This window comes from Cyanistes caeruleus, chromosome 2 (genome assembly GCF_971803275.1).
Source record: "Cyanistes caeruleus chromosome 2, bCyaCae1.hap1.1, whole genome shotgun sequence".
Lineage (NCBI taxonomy): Eukaryota > Metazoa > Chordata > Aves > Passeriformes > Paridae > Cyanistes > Cyanistes caeruleus.
Genome location: NC_141702.1, coordinates 90,467,051 through 90,484,370, shown reverse-complemented (window position 1 = coordinate 90,484,370; position 17,320 = coordinate 90,467,051). Strand labels below are relative to the sequence as shown.

At 36.5% G+C, this 17,320-nt stretch overlaps 1 protein-coding gene across 11 annotated transcripts in view; it reads left to right on the top strand.

Moving 5' to 3' along the window:
• Positions 1-5,579: 5,579 nt before the first annotated feature.
• KIF6 (kinesin family member 6) overlaps positions 5,580-17,320 on the top strand; it is a 220,091-nt gene continuing 208,350 nt past the window's right edge. For all 11 annotated transcript variants that reach the window (XM_086869409.1, XM_086869391.1, XM_086869438.1 and 8 more), the window contains exons 1-3: positions 5,580-5,954; positions 6,832-6,938; positions 8,980-9,054. In XM_086869409.1, the coding sequence (XP_086725535.1) occupies positions 5,889-5,954; positions 6,832-6,938; positions 8,980-9,054 (248 nt within the window). In that variant the 5' untranslated portion in view covers positions 5,580-5,888. The remainder of the gene's footprint in view (positions 5,955-6,831; positions 6,939-8,979; positions 9,055-17,320) is intronic.

The window sequence follows — 17,320 nt, the reverse complement described above, 5'->3', positions numbered from 1 at the left end:
GTTTCTCACGAGAAAACTATTTTTCATCATAGTTTTCTATTTCTCTAATGCCAGCTGCCCGGAAATCTGTCATTAGATCTTCTCCTCCCATTTCACATCTCCAAGGTGTGTATGGGTCACAGAGTTTAGGAATCTTATTTTAAGGATAAGTTATTCAAAGGCAGAAGTCTTCTTCATTTGTCTCTGTGAGCCTTCCTGGAAAACAGTTTTCTCTTTGCCCTCAAAGCTTCAAAATCTTCACTCAACTCAATTCCAGCAACTCACAGTATCACAAGCACTCTCTCTGTCTCTCTTCTGCTCAAAAGTTACACTTTGAATATCTCACTCCTCCTAATACTCTTATCATGAATTAAAGGAGTCTTTTTATACTATTATTGTCCATCTCCATAGCTTTAACAGAAAGATATTTCAGCTGTAAAGCATCTCCTTATTCTCTCTTTCTTATTTAAACTTAACTCTTTTCTTCACTGTTTTTGGTGGTTCTATGATGTCTCCTCTATGTTGATTGTCTCTCTCTCTCTGTCTTTCTGAGAAAAGGAGTAATCTGTATGTTTATCCAGGTAGTAAAAGAATTAAAAGCTTTAGGAAAACTGCAAGAGTTCATGGTGTTAAGTTTCAGTCTAGCAGCAAAAACTGAAAACCAAGCTCGGCTGGCCAGCGCTGCTTCTCTTCTCCCTCCCCCCCCTCCACCCCGCGGCCTTGTAGGCCTGGAGAGGGGGGGAGGAGGCCGAGACAGAGCCTGCTACCTTGTCCGAAGCCGGAAACCAAAGAGAACAAGAGAATTCTGTCTGTACTTCTTAAGGGGGTGTTTACAAGTTGAATTCACTTTTTAATGGTCAGATCTGCTGTCAATTCTTGAAAATGACCGATAATTGGTCAGGAGGGAAAAACTCCCATCAGCCACCAGCAGCTTCAACTTCCTCTCCCTCCAAGCTGTCTAAAAGGTAAAGCTACCCCATGACATCACCCCATCCTAATCCATCTTCCTATGAGATCAACTATTCTCCTTCTGTACTTTTCTTAATTACTCTTCTGTGCCTATTCACTTTCCTCATACTAGCTCCACACTTCCATCTATTCCATCCAAATAAAAAGGCTGAACAAAAAGCCCTCAAGAAGTTTGCTACCTCTGCCTACCTCTGCCTCCAAAGTAACACTTCATTTTACCTTTTCCTTTTCTGTTTTACATTACCTAAACCATGAATTTTATTTTTACTTTACTAGAGTTCTCCTTTATACTTACATTTCACTACAGCTCCCTGCAGCATTCCCTCTATTTTCACTTTACAATAATTGTGAAACTGAGATCACAACCTTTATCCTTTTGAGCTTTATCCTTTACCCTTTTGAGCTACAAAATTTAATTTTACTCCATGGCTGTAATCACCTTCTGTTGCATTGTTGTATTTTCCCCACATTTATCCTCAATAAATGGCTGCTTTTCTACCCTCCCCTCTTACCCAATCCCACACACAGACTCTTGAAGTGTTCTTGCTTACTATCATCCTTTCAATTATTACTCTACGCTGTCAGCAGCTGTGCCTTCTTCAGCAAGTCTCCTGTCTTTATCACATTACTTTATCTTTAAGGTCCTTGTCCATACTGTAACACCTTAGTCAACTTGCAGATAAGTTTCTGGCTATGATCTATCAATGGTATCAACTTCATTTTACACTTTCAATCATACCTTTCTGTGCTTTCTGTGACGCTAGTTTTCATTCCTCAAAAGAGCTCTGCAAAGATCTGTAGAGTTATGTAATTCTCTTTCTCTAACTTCTCCTTACAGCAAAAGATTGATAGGAAAATCCTAGCCTCTGACTATTCTGCTAATATTACCCATATTATTTCTATTTCTTTTCCTCTATTCCAGGATTGCCACCTGTCCTAAACTTATCAAGAACTGTTTGGTACACCTCTAAATTTACACAATGCCCAACTAAACTTCTAATCCTTGACTTAAATTTAAGATTTTTTTTGTGAATCAATGGTATCTAATAATTGAATTTTATAAAGTTTTGTTGAAGGTGATGGAATTTTAATCCGCTTCAAAAAAGAGCATACACAAACTATTTATACAATGACTATAAAATAAATTATTCATTGAGCAGAATTGAAAAATGGAAATTGATTCTAAATTTCTCACCAGTTTTCAGACAAAAAAGCCCAAACCCTACAGACTTTTCTACTTATGGTCACCTAGAATTTTATTTCTCCTTAGTCAGAGACAAGTCAACAATGGACTCTGGAAGGTTTCATAATAAAAAATCAATAAGAAAAACTACTTTGCTAAAGAATAATGTTGGAAGAAGGTAGGGAAAATTGTGCGGATAACATTTGCAATGCATTGGAATTGTTTATGTCTCCTGATAACACTTCTCATGCTAGTTTGCAATAAAGGATCCAGTTAACCATTTAGTAGATGGAAATCCTCCCACCCCAAGCCCCCAAACTAGAAACAAAATGCCCAGCTTGAAAAAAAGATTTGTTGTCTGTTGCAGGTTCCTAAGAATCCCTAAATTTCTCCATGGAATTTTTATTTATTCTAAAAGAGTCAAGCAATTAAAGACATATAATTATGCATATACATAAGCCCTAGGGAGGACACTTTCAGATTTTCTACTTTAACCGAGTCTAGCAAGACACACATTTTTAGGGCATATATAAATGTGTCAGGTAAGAATGTGAGATGTGACATTTTAAGGTACTTTCCAAATGTTTTTCTTACATACATGAAGATGTAGCCCTGTTTCCTAAGAAAGAGATTGTAACAGTGGCCTAAAAGAGGAAAACATCTCTGTCCTTCTCTCAGAGGTGAGCTATTAAAAGTTGAAAAAGGCAGTTTTGTTTATATGACAGCATTAAACATTTTAATGCTGAACACAAAGCAGAAGAAAATGAGGGTTATAGGGCTTTGGGATGATACTTGAAATAACCAAAAAAAAAAAAAAAAGCCTCAACTTTTTCACATGCCATTCAAATACAGAAACTTAATTTTCTGTATTACCACACCTTTTACTATAAAGGTTGTACTATTTCTGGAAGTGCTCACACAATAAACTCAACAGATACTGTACCTAAATTTAGGCCACATTTCAAACTTTAATTTCTGGTCATTTAAGAAGTGTTTCTGGTCATGTAGAAGATATATGTTTGGCATTAATGTTTTTGGGAGTTGTATGATGGGACAAACTCAAGCTTTGGCAAGAGTTTTCCATCCTGCCCAGTTGGAAAGACAGCAAATCTATGGAAAGATTTTAGTGTTCTAACTTCTAATCATTATCTCAGCCAAATGGCTTGATAGTTGCCAAGAATAAGTCTATGAAAAGTAAAACTTTAGAAAGAGAGGACTTGAAAATTTGGGCTATTATAAAACTTATAAGGCTGTTATGGATGCTAAATCTGAACCACAGTGCCTGTACAAATTACAGGCTGCATAGCTCCTCAGGCTGCCTGAGAAAGTAGCCTGGGAAAAATATGAGAAGGAATTAAAACAATTCTCAGGGACACTAAACAGCCTTGCAGGTGTTGTTTTGCAGTCTTTGTTTTCCTTGCAGGAGGAAGTCAGGGGGGTGATGAGCCCCCCTGACCAATGATGGTGATGTAGCACTTTGTTAACCAATAAGAGTTTCTTTTCTGTACCTTCCACGTACCAGTCTATAAAAACAGGCCTGAAGTAATAAACCAGAGAATTCTCGTGTTGAAACTCCCTTGAGAGTTTATGTCGTTCTTTATAGCCGTTCCCAATCGGAACGACAGGCTGTTTATTTGGAAGCATAGTAAGTTGCTAGGTGACATAATGGAGCACAAGTCCTTGAATTGCCAGGTCTAGCATATATTATGACCTATATTTTTCTAATTGGAAGAAAACTACAATGATAAAGGCAGATGATTTATTGTGATGCTCTATTACTCCACAATGTAATGGCTGACCTCTTTAAAACATGGAATTGTCAGATCCTGTAAGTCACACAGTCACATAATTATTCCAAGTCTATATGTTGCTTGTGTTGTGTAATGCACTTCCTCAGATCCCGGACCTGAAGAAAGCTGACGCATCTTTGAGATTTAACATAAGTGTAAATGCTGAAAATTCCTCAAGTACAAGGTGATTTCCCAGGGAATACAGAAAGATCTCAAACAGTAAATTTAAAGCAAACCAAAACTTTTCATGCCTTTAGCATAAGATATAATCTCTAGACCTGCACATTTTTAGTTAGCTGTCACCTTCAGGCTTTTCTTGAAAGGCATTCTTTTATTCTGGAAGCAGTTTGAGTCTAAGCCAGATCACTGGCATCTCTGTCCCATATAATATTCAGACTATCCTTAATAAAACAGTATGTCTTCACCGTGCCACTGGCTCAGAGTTTACAGCTCAGGCTTTAGGCTGAATAAAGGCACCTTTGCTGACCCAGAAGCAACAATTTCATTCACCCAGCTCCATACTCCATCTACTGAGCACAGGAAAACACAAAATGTCTTTCCACAAAATTAACTGCAATATTACAATGTCTGCTGCCCAACTAATTCACAATCCAGCTAAGCTTCTAAATAACACAGCTGACTATTCAATTTACAGTTTTCTGTATTGAAATACAAAATACTGTACTGTCCAGCATTTCATTTCCAAACCAAGCAAACCAATGATTTGGTTCCTGAAACTTCAATTAAATATCACAATTCTTTCAGAGTTCTGGAACTGAAATTACTTATGCTTCCCTCCCAAATCCTGATATTTTAGTCTAAATTCATTGAACACTGTACATCCTGCTTCCTTCTTGGCTGCAGTTGTTTCTCCACTTGTAGTCACTTCTGCTTCTAACATCATCTTCAACATCCCCATCCTTACTGACAAGAGACAAACTTTCTTCATAATTTTGGAGCAATGCTGAGAAGATAATTACTATTTATTCCATAATCCCATTCCAATGTCCTGGTTTCCCTTTACTCATTATTTAATCACCAAGTAATATTTTCCATTTGTTTTTATTTTTAGCATTTTGACTTTTTGCACTTGACTTTAGATGGTGTTCAGGCCTTTTCTATTTTATTCCCTGAAGGCTTGCTACTTATGCTTCATACACTTTCTGAGAGAGTTATTTTCTCAGCTGAGAGAGAAAACCTTTCCCTACTATTTTTCCTATCCAGAATACAAGTTCAACTTGTTCTGAAACTTACTTTTACTATATCTGAGTTAAATAAATTTCTATCCTCCTCAGTAATCAAGTCCCTGGTTTTCCACTTAATTTAAATTATTGTGCTTGCAATCACCATAGTCTGACCCCTGGCACTATATCCCACCAAAACTAAGGCCAAAATACAATCATGTTGTTTGTGTGACTCTTCAGTAACCACAGAATAATGGGGTTCTGCTCTTACTGCTCTAAGTTTACCTTTCATAGCCAGACAACATCTTTTTCCACTAGAAGCTGTTTGGGTTTTTTTTTTCACAACCATTTTCATATTAGAATTAAAGAGTTGATGTCCTCAGTGCCTGTAATCTTGGTATTTCTCTCCATGGTGCTTCAACTGCATCACGGCAAAAGACCTCTCTTGAGCCTTACACAGGTGGGCTGAGGCCGGAGATCCCTGCGGACACAGTGGTCCGGCGGGGAATCCCCGGAGGACTCCACACGACCCCCGCACATCTGGGCTGGGCAGCGCGTGCGAGCTCTCTTCGGTCGCAGCCATGAAACTCCGTCCGCGGGGAGCACAGCTGGAGGGGGGCTGAAATGACGGACTGGGCAAGCGGTCACCTGCGGCCGGCGATCGATCACCCGGGGCAGGCGGAGCCCGGCCGCTCCTCGCTCCCTGAGGCCGTGTGAGGGCCGCGCCGCGGCGCATGCCCGCCGGCTGTGCGCGGTTACCGTTGCCGGGGCCTGGCAGCGGCGATGGTGGAGGAAACGATCCGAGTGTACGCACGGGTGAAGCCGGTGGGCAGGCGGCAGCAGGCGGGGGTAAGCCGGGAGCAAGCCGGGAGCTGTGCCCCAGAGATGCACTAGGGATGCCGGGGAGAGCCAAGGGTTGCCCGGGGAGCCGCTTTCCCCGCTTAGGTGGGGGCAGCAGGGCAGGGCCCCCTCCCCTTCAAGAGGCTCGGGCGGCTGGTGGGGGCGGAGAGGTGGGTATGCGGGTGGGTGTGCGGCGAGAAGCTTCCACTCTCCGAAGCCTTAAGAAGTTCATAAAATCACGAAACAGAGGAGTTTAGGCTGTAACTGTCGGGGAAGTGGCTGAGGAACTTCCAGCCTAGTTAGTAGAGAAAACTCCGCAGGAAAGCGCTTGGCACACATCATTGGGTTTGTGCAGCTCAACAATGTTCTGAGCAAGGCAGGGGAATGTGTTGCTCCCAGTGTCCAGCTGCCATGCCAAGGGATAATAAAGATAACGAAAGTGTTCTTCAGGAACCGTGAATTTAGGTCTCAATTGCCTTCCTGTTTTTAGCCAGGTCCTCTCATCACATTTGTCGTAGCCTTTCCTAATGTATTCTTCCAGATTTTTTTTTTTGAGAGGTTTGCACTGGGGCCCGTGCTTTCTTTTTTTATTTCATAGATATTAAGGGGGTTTAATAAGCAAATTATGTCGAAGAGACTGCACTTTCATTTTAAATATTATTGTATGTTTACATGTGTGACATATGTTTACATGGTAACAGGACAATGCTGGTATGTGCTGGGTTTGTTGTATAGTAGTTAAGGAAGATCTGCTCACATCAGTGCAATTTGTAACAAGTTTGTCTCCAGACAGTTACAGGTGCTAAGTTTAGGTAAGTGTTATATCTAACAGTAATGCTGTTCTATTGATGAAGTTATTCTGTGAATTCGTGTCCATCCTTACTAGAGTTATTCAGTTGATAATGAGGAACATCTGCCCAGTCTGGAGATTACTGTGCCACGTGACTTAGCAGATGGGTTCATCAATAATAAACGAGAAAGCTACAAGTTCAAGTGAGTAGAAGCCTTATCTTTGTACCTTCTGCTTTCAGTGATTGACAGCACTGTGTGTGGTGATACAGATATATAGAATCAGGAAAAGTCTAATTTTAAAATTAAATTATGGTATAGATGGGTTTATTTTTATGTAACTGCCTTAACAAGAGGAATACTTCTGGATATGCTCTTCACCACACTGGGTCTGATAGCACTGGATAAAATTGTCATACTATTGTCTGTCCATTATAAGTCATTATGCATTTCTAAATCTCATCTCAAAGATACCTTTATCAGTTCTTCTATTTTTGCACCTTGTTTTGAATTAGGGTATGAAGACTGAAGCACATCTGTGTGTTCTCTTGTGATACAATAAGTTGCCATAGGCTGGCTAAACAAGTCTTGATGTAAAACATTCTATTTAGAAACTGTGTTTCAGACATAGCCAAAGCAAGATAAAGAAAAACAGAAATTGTTGAAAGAAATAAATCCTTAGTTGTAGAGTGTAAATATTTGTTAGGAACTTAAAATCAGTACAGCAGTATCTAACATTTTTATAACTTCAACAGAAAAGTGAGGCAACGCTTTAAAATTTTGGTGATGAGTAAAGCTGGATACATAATCACTTTTAATGATGTCAAGACTGCCTTTTTCAGATATGCTTCATTTTTTATAGTAAACAACAAGTAGTTTGTTTCTCTATGCTATTAAAAAAGAGAGTTCCACATAAACAATTGCAGCTCAAACTGATGTTGTTTTACATCAGCTAAGGTAATCTGCTTGGAAAGAGAGGACCTTCTCTAAATAGATTCATATGCAATGCTACTTTAGACTGTAGATGCCCAAGCCTGACAATGAATGCTGATATTTTTGTCTGACTTAATAATTTATTAAAAACTCTGTAGAGATGCATTTTGAGTTACCCTATGCCCTATTATCCTTAAGACAATGCAAGAATAATTGTTTGAGTTACTTGACTCATTAGCAGGATAGAATAAATGCTTTTATATTTTGTGCATTGCATTTGTCTGTGATACTGTACTCGCTGTATGGGTCAGAACAATGCCTTTCTACATACTCAGTGTCTGTAGGACCTTTCTACACACACTGGGAAGTTCTGTGCGAGACTAGAGTTCCAAATAGGGGGGCAACACAGCAGGGCACCAGCAGTACAGGGGGCTGCTGGAACATGTGGATGACAACTTCCTAACATACAGTTAAGCCAATTAAGATATTTGAAAACATGGACAAACTGTTGAGGGATATTAAGCCTGGAAGTAGCTTTGACTGCAGGGGCTGTGAGATAATGAAATTCAGGATACAGAGAGAAGGAAGTAAGACAAAAAGCAGGATCATAACCCTGGACTTCATAAATACAGACTTTGGCTTGTTCATGGATCTGCTGGAAAGAATTCTCTGAGACACATTCCTGGAGAGATAACCAGGAAAACTGATTGATTTTCAAGGATCACCTTCTCCAAGCTCAAGAACAGTTCATCCACATCAGCAGAAAATGATGCAGAGGCAGCAGGAGAATTAGAACAAATGGTCCCTTCTAACCCCAAGAATTCTGATTCTGTAAAGTAACTGCAGATAATTTATATAGAAAGTGACAAAACATATTTTATTAAATATTTTGTTGTGACCTGTAATAATTGTGCAGCAGAATGAAGTAAATGGCTTGAAAAAATGTAACTGGCTGTACTGGTGGGATGCTATATTGGTTACAGTGTAATCTGTTTATCCAGGATTCAGTGTGGTGCCAGTTGCAAACACTAATTCTCTTGATAGATTTAAAATACGGTTTATTTTTTTTCTAAGCCACATCATTTTTTCATAGGATTTTATTGTACACATCTTGTCAAAGCATCTCTGTGTACAGCCTATTTATGTACAATAGCACAACAGCAAGCTGTGGTTAAGACTACAGGGAAAACATTGTACTAAGTTATGTAAGCCTAATGATGTAAACATTGACTATTACAAACAGAAACAAAAATGTATGAATCAAGTACTGTTATAACATTCTAAGCAGTTCTTATTTGCTTAAAATTTTCAGATTTGAGAAAATTTTTGATCAAGAGGCAAAACAAGATGTGATTTTTGACAGCATTGCCAAACCAGTAGCAGAATGGTACGTTGTTGGTCTTGCAAGTAACCAAGGAAAAGCAGAAAAGCTATTTCTGCTTTTGTTGTATTACTTGAAGGAGAGCTGTCAGGTCTTTGTCTTGTTGTTGTTGTAAAAGTGGATTGATGTTCTAATTTACTAAATATTTACATGTCTGAATCCAGGAGATACACAATCCCTGATAATTTTATGCATAGTAAGGTTCCATTTTGACTCATAAAATAGCAATATTACCGTTGTTGTATAGCAATTGAAATCCATGCTCAATTCTTTTTTTGTCTGTACTATAAGCTGACTTCATTGCTTTAGAATTGTGTTTTCTATATAGTTTCACATAGAGGTAAACCTAATGAAATTTTTATCCCCCATATAATTTTCATTAAGCTAGGGACTCTCATTAATGTTTGTGGAGATATTCCTAGATCTTGTCTTTATTACTTTTGTTTTAACATGTAAGGCAGCACTTTTGGCACTGTTTTTTTTTTTCTCCTCCATTTTCATAATCAAACAATGCTCATTTCTGACAGTTTGCAAAGCCAAATTTAAGACTGATGAGGACTTCTGCATTCATTGTGTGGATTGAATGCTACTCTGAAACGGTGGATTTTCCAATGGAACATAGATTTTATGCCATTCTCTTTGCTCAGTTTACTGTCTGCATTGCTGAAGTTTGTACTGGTTTTAGTGTGGGAGAAAATCCCATGCTGGAGGAAGCAGAATTTCTGCATAGTGTTTGCTTATTTATCAAACTTACTGCTCAAAATCCAGACTTGTATTGAGTTGGGGAGTACTACTTCAAGTGACAACTTCTTTCTCATTCATCATTGGTTTATGCCGTGATTCTTCAAGCTATTCCTCAATCTATTGCACAGCCCAGTGTTTAGCACTGTAGGAAAACAAACGTCTTCAGCTGGATACTAATCCTTTCTCAAGTTGTTACATGGAAGAAAAATATATCTCTCTCTTTATAATTTCATTTTGTTTCTCCACACCCCTCCTGTTTTCTTCCTTAAAGTCCCACATAAAGCAGAAAGGTAATTGACAGTGAAATGAAGAGCCAGTGAATTTTATTCGAATAAGCTAAATAGACTTAAAGATAGTTGTTGTATTGTTATTTTCTCATCCAAAAGATATTTCTTTGCTTATCCAACAGTATCACATTTAGCTTCATGTTAAGTCATACACTTAATTTTAAATATTTCTGGGTTTAATGTTGACATTAGAAAAAAACCCTTTATCTAATTTGAGTGTGTTTTGAAAGAGAAGCATTAAAATTCTCATTTTTACATACTATGGACTTAATTATCCTCAACAGAAGCTCAGAGTATCAAAATTAACTAGTAATAAACTGGCTACTTTTTTTCCCCTTGGAGTGTTTTGCTAGAATATGGAAATGTTTTCCAGTTGAACAATTCATCTATACAATGCTCTAATAAACAGGAAAGGGTATTATTCTCCTTTATTTCAGTGTTAGCTGATAAAAAGGTTATTTTATATATTAATTTTCTCCATTATGTAGGCTTTAGTTTCAGGGTTTAGATATTTTTAAGTACTTGAAAGTACTTAAATGCTATTAAAATCAATGGTTTTTAGGCAGACAATTATCCTCAAATGGCTGTGTTTTTAATGCTAAAAGTGACTTATAAAACCAATCTTAATGAAATCAAGATTTTGTCTCTGAGCATAATAATGTGGTAAAGCCTGTATTCTAAATTATACTTGTGTTGTTACTGATAATTTTACTTGTGTTTTTATAACAGAGTAGACAATAACTGAAGTATGTTCATGTTTTTATCTACTCCCTTAATTTTTAACCTCTTTTTAGACAAAAATGTATATTTCAAAATATCTTTGGAGTCATGAGGTTCCTTGACTAATGGAGTCCTGAACTGGGCCTGAAATTTTCAGTCAGTGGTTAATGGTAAAATTTTTCTTTCCGTCATGGAACAATAAGAATTGCCCTGTTTCTTTTAAAGACCACAGTTTTCACAGCAAAATGTCCTTCATTATTTGTTTCTTTCACACTCAGTATTCTTGTGCATGAAAAAGCTGTTGCAGGTACACACATTTCTGTTGTTGGAGTTACTTTACTAAGGGAACAGTTTTTGTGTGTGTATTGCCAGGGAAAAGAAAGTAGCAGGAAAATATCAGTGAAATAGTTCAGTAACATTCTGAGGTTCTTTGTCATGCCTTCTTGCAGTCCTGAGAAAATTCAGTTAGACTTGAATGCTGAGGGGAAAGAAAATCAATTTTTGGGCATTGTTTAAACTAAAACCAGAAAGACAATGCTCAGGATTCTAAAATTTTTCTAGTTTGTTCTTGGATGGATGGAAATTGAATGCAACTTTCTTTTCTCTCTTTGTTTTTTTTAATTTTTCTTTTTAAGTGTGTTTTCTTTGTTGTTGGGCCTACTTCTCTTTCTGTAAGTCCAGTTACATTGTCATCTTGCCTGTGGTTTCAGAGGCACCAGTCGTTAGATTGTTTAATTTGCTTCTTCAGTCAAAAGTACCAGCCTCTGCAAACCATTATAAGCATATGATTTGCTTGGACTTCATTACTTTTCTTCTGTCCTTGAGTCATCTTTTACATTGTTTCTTTTCCTTCTAATTTTAAATATATATTCTTGATAATGTTTTTGTGCAGGATCAACTTGATGTTTAAGAAGCAGCACTAATTCTGTTACTCTATCAAAACCAGAAAATAAATAGCATCCTACTTTAAAAGTTTGCTAATAATTAAGCATTGCTTTAGTCTCACAACTAAACAAGGCTACTCTCAAAATGTTTCAAGTATTAGTATTATTATTATGTATGCAATCAGAAATTAAGTAGAAAATGTTAACTGTTTTGAATTAGCTGAGTTTTTAGTTCTAATATGGCCAATGTTTCGGTATTAGATTTCTTGATTTATTAAAGAATAACATTTGAAAATATTTTCTCTTCAGTTGTCTCAAGCAAATAAGAAATAGCTGTTTATAAACCTAATGGCAATGACCTGTGATCTTTTGAAAAATCTGATGGCCTTGGGGATAATGCTCCCATTGCTGCAGTTTCTGGTTTCTTACGTGCTATACTTATCCTAAGAAATTGCATCTATAATATATAAACTACTTCAGTTTACTCTCAACTGGTTTGGTGGGGTTTTTTTCTGCTGTGTATTCTTACAGAAAATTAGTAAAAATATTTTTATTAACGATTATTATTTTTGTACCTGTATGTATTTATCACAGTGTGTAAAGTAATGGTCTGGCTCATCTGCATCACAAAGACTTGTAGAATCTATATAGAGCAAAAGGACACATTCTTTGGATGTCATCTTGAAAGAAGTGTAGCCTGAACTTCCCCCTAAATTGAGAAATTAGTAATGCTAGCTGTTCTTTCTTAATGTGAGTACAATTACATGGCAATAAAAAGTGAAAAGTGTCAATGATGTTTCTTCTCAAATGACTATTAGTTACTTGTGTTTGTTTTGACTTAAAGTGTACAATTTAGAATTGTTCAAGAAGGTTGCTTAATTAAAGTTACAGGTTGACACCTTTGATTCAGAATATCTTTGTGTCACTTACCTGTTACAGTGTTTATGGGGAAATTCTGAATATATTTAGAGATCTTAGACAAAACAAGAAAACACATTACTTTTTTTTTCTGAAGGAAAACTTATGAAATTTCTAAGAAGACTTGCCTGCACTAATCTCTGAAAAACAACTACATGCACATTTGGAAATCACATTTGTTTTTTAAAGATGAGGCATTATGAATTTGGATATGTTCCACAAATCTGGCAAAGACATAAAGAAAAAAAAGTCATACAGAGATATTTTGTTTATTTTAGTTAAAAGAAACATTAGTCTGACCTCTGAGTGTTAGAAGATATCGGAAAACTCAGTTTCTGTGAAGACAAGTTTTCCTGAAACCTTATTATCCAGTTCCTTTAAATTAAATTCTTCCTTCATCTTTAATATAATTCGGGGGGTGAGGGGAAAGGGGAGGGTGGCTGGTTTTTCCAGGGCTATGTTAATTTATTTTTTTAATATTGATGAATTGAAGTTTCTTGTGAAAGAAGGAAGGAAAATGAGGGACACTGCAAGAACTGAGATAAGGAGAGGACCAACAGCATGCAACTATCAAAGATACTGGTGTCTTCTGCCTTTTTCATTAGCCTGGTATTTTATAGTAAATGAATATTTGTTTTGACCACATGCCTTTATGTTCCTACTCATCAAAAATGAAGAGGCAGAACTCAGGTAAAAATAATAATATGAAGCCAAAATAAATGAACAAAACTAAGCTGTTTCTTGTTCTCAGGATTTTCTCTTACCTACTCAAAAACACTTACAGAATTTAGTCTTACTTAATAAGGGATTTTCCTTGTTTTATTTTTTCATACTATAAACTTTGTACAAAACTTTGAACTTTTTCAACCTATTAGAAAAATAAAGACAGGATCTCTGTTGTTCATCTGGACCAGTCTTCTGAGGAAAACAGGTACGGCTTCTAGATCACATTTTTTAGGCCCTTGGCCAATAGAACTTCTAAAATGTCTGAAGGTGTGAATCCCACAGGGTTTAACTACTCTCACTGTGAATATTTTCCTTATACCCACTTGGAGTTTCTTCTCTTGCAACTTGTGACCACTGCTTTGTTTTCTACCAGTGTAAGCCTCTGAGAGGAGTTTGAGTCCATATCTAATAATCCATTGTAAAAGGTGGTAATTAGGTACAAGCAAGGCTTTCTCTTCTCTGGGTTGACAGGAAACAATTAACTTGGGTTCTTGTGCATGATGTGCTGCAGCCTGAACTCGATTAGTTCTATCAGACTCACTCCAGTTTCTTTAGAGGCTTTTTCATCTACTGGGGAGCCCAAAAATTTGGACAGAACTCAAGGAGTGTCACTTTTCCTTTTTTTTTTCTTTTTTTCCTTTTTTTTTTCAAATTTTGTGAGTAACTGTTCTGTTAGATTCAGCAAAAAAAGTGCAGCAGCAGAGGAAGAAATGTTCTTGGTTATACTTAGGCAAAAGCTTCCCTTAAGTCTCGTTAATAGTGAGCACAGATACAAATGGAAAGTTCTGTGTCCATAAGCTTTAAATTGAACAAATGATCTTCACTGGAAATTAAAACAAAATGTAGTCAGAAAACCCAGCCACAATAAAACAACCTCAGTCTGCTTTCAACCTCTGTCTACTGTCACTGGGCTTTTACCACTATTTATATTATCTCAGATACTGAAGGACAAAGTACTGAATCATATTTTAGACTGTAGTAACTACCCTTAAATTGTCTAGCTCTCACTTGAGGAATGTTAGGCAGTTATAAACATAACAGATATATCAATTAGAATTGCTTCCATAATATCACACTATATTTAGGAACTAGTTGTCTTTCAGGAATGAGACAAGGCAGTGGAGTGACTGGAAATGCCAGTACATAACTCTGTAGCAGCATTCATTTAAATAGGAATCTGAACTGAATTTTCAAATTAAAAGGTCATATCTGACTGCAGATGTTTTTAAATCACCACTAATTACAAGTAAGTTAGAAGATGCAAGTTACTTCATAAGTAAAAAAAATTTGAGGGGGAAAAAACCATGTTATTGCTCCCCTTTACATTGATGTAAAAAATTGTCCTATGCTCGATAATGGATAGTTTCTTGAAATCCAATGTGCAGAAGAGAATGCATGTCATAATTAACAATGCCAAAACTGATTTTCTTGAGCAATCATCATTACATAAGTTTTTATGTAACAATATTTGGGTTATTAAGTGGTAGCAGGGTTGTACAGAAAGTGGAACATATAAGGGACATTTACTTTGGCTTTCTGTTTTTCTATTATATGTCTCTTTTTCAAAAAAGAGAAGTATTAAAATTAAGAGTATTCCATATTAATTGGAAAAAATATTTCAAGCATCTATGTTGGGAATTTCTAAGGTGTTAGATGTACTTTTGATGCATGCAGATAAGTGTAAATCCTGTAGTGTGTTCAAGCATTTACAGCAGAAAAAAAAAAATCTACATCAAATTTTCTCCCGAAAACTCAGTCACATTGGAAAAGTGGTCAGTGATTTGAATCATGGTCTTAATACTTCCCAGGCAGAGAATTCTTTCCTAGTGGAGGGAAAGTATCCCTTAGTATTCTGTCTAGAAAAAATTCTAAAAGTGTTGCAATTCCTGTCTCAAACACTGTTGTTGGGGGAGGTTTTTTGATGATCTGTGTCATAGCTGGAGGTAAAACTTGAACATTTTTAATTTATCCTATCACGTTGCTGTGATAATATATGATGGGGTTTATTTAGCAGTCATGTAAAATCAATCTCCTTAGCTGTGTGCACAAACCACCTTTTACTTGGAAAAGGTGTGATTTAAATTGTAAGCAATATAGAAGATATAATGCTTTATTTTTGTTTGAATGAGTTGCTCTTTAGCTCTGTAAGGTAAAGCACAAGCTTCTATGTTTCTAAAAATCAACAGTAAGTTTTCAGTGCTTGATCAGAAAAGAAGAATTCAATTCTTTGAGTAAAGTGTAAGAACAGATCTAATCCTTTTCTAAATTATAATCATCATGACAAAGATGTATAATTTGATGATAAATTATAATGCAGAATAAAATGATAAAGAAGATCTAGGCATATAATAAACAGTAATTATTCATACTTTGGGAGTTGTTTGCCTGCAATTTATGCTGTTATTTGCTTTTTTCCCATGCACTCAGTGTTATTCTGATTTCCACTAAGCAAAATATTTTTGAACAATTTTGTGGTGTTCAATGATAGTAACTTTGCTTAAGAGACTTGCTTATTGCATAAATACTTCTTGATGAGCTCATAATACTTGGCAGATAATCATGATGTTTCTTCATCATTATTTTGCTTTAAATGGACTTCTCTTACAGTGATCAAAAAGACAAGACTAACATTTCATCCCACCCACCTCAACATGCAGGAAACATATGTAAATGTGGTTATGTAGATGTATGTGTTTTCTTTTCCAGTATATCATGCAAACATTATGTTTGTCTTATATTCAGTTTTGTAATATGCGAGTCTTCATATGACCTGACCACATGTATTATCACTGAAGCACAAAAATAAATATTCAGTTTAAAAAAATATATTTACCAAGTATTGACATAATTATCATTTATGCTACAAAATCTGGAAATCCTGATATTCTGGTATCATGAGTTAAATCTAAAATATTAATATTCAATTTGTTTAGTTCTACCTTCTTTGAATTTGCAGCTTTTGACGTTTTGGGGCTTTTCTTGGCAGTCATGAAACAGATCTTCCACACATTAATAAGCCATGAAGACAGCTCAGTATATTAAATGAGATTGAAATACAACTTTTTGCAGACTTACTGCATGTCTGCATTTTCCCTGAAATTTTTCATATTTTTCATATTTTTTGTGGAAACCTTGTCTTAACAGAATTTGAAGTCTTGGCCAGGTTTCTTTGAGATTTCCTTATATGCAGAAATTCAGGCCAATGAGATTTATTCCCATTCAAAGCATCTTACTTTGATAACTTCAAAGGTATGAACTTCAGCAAGTCAGACTTATTGCTCATGCATGTGGCAAAAAAGTTTTCCTTGACACATTTAAGTTGGTCTGTATTTTCCAGATAGAAACATGGAATATGTGGTTATAAGCAGTACAAGCAAAGCCAAATCAACAATTAGTTAGAAATTGAGTTTTTAATATATATTATTCTTTTCTTCTTATACAAACTAAGTCTATCACAGACTGTTACAAATATATGCCTGCATGTTTTAGTGAATAATGAAAATTGCTATCTTTTATATATATGTTCCCCAGCCTCTCTGTAGCCACGGTCTGCCCTGCTGTAGCTCAGGGTGGGGAGAAGATATTATAGCAAGAACTAAAGGGACTAAAGCGAGGCTTTTTCTTTCCTGAGATGGTATTCCAGCTTTATTCTGGGGATCGTGTGGAGAAAGAGAAAGAAAATTGTTAACATGCTCCTTTCGGCCTTTGAACAGCTCACTAAACCAGTCCTCGGCTTCTTGCTTCACTTGTCTGATCAAGTTCTTCATCTCTCGGAGGGCTACATGGACGTTGGGAGCTCTTGAGGTCAGGTTTAGGCAGCAAATTCCTTCAAATTTCTGGCATTCGTGTCCATGCAGCAGCAGCAGCAGCAAACCTGTGGCTGCTCGATTTTGAAGTGTGGCCTGTCTGGTAATTTCTTTGTCTTCGAGGAAGGAGCTGAGGGTGGCAGATGTTAAGTTGGCCTGTTTGACTACCCAGCACTCTAGATGTCCT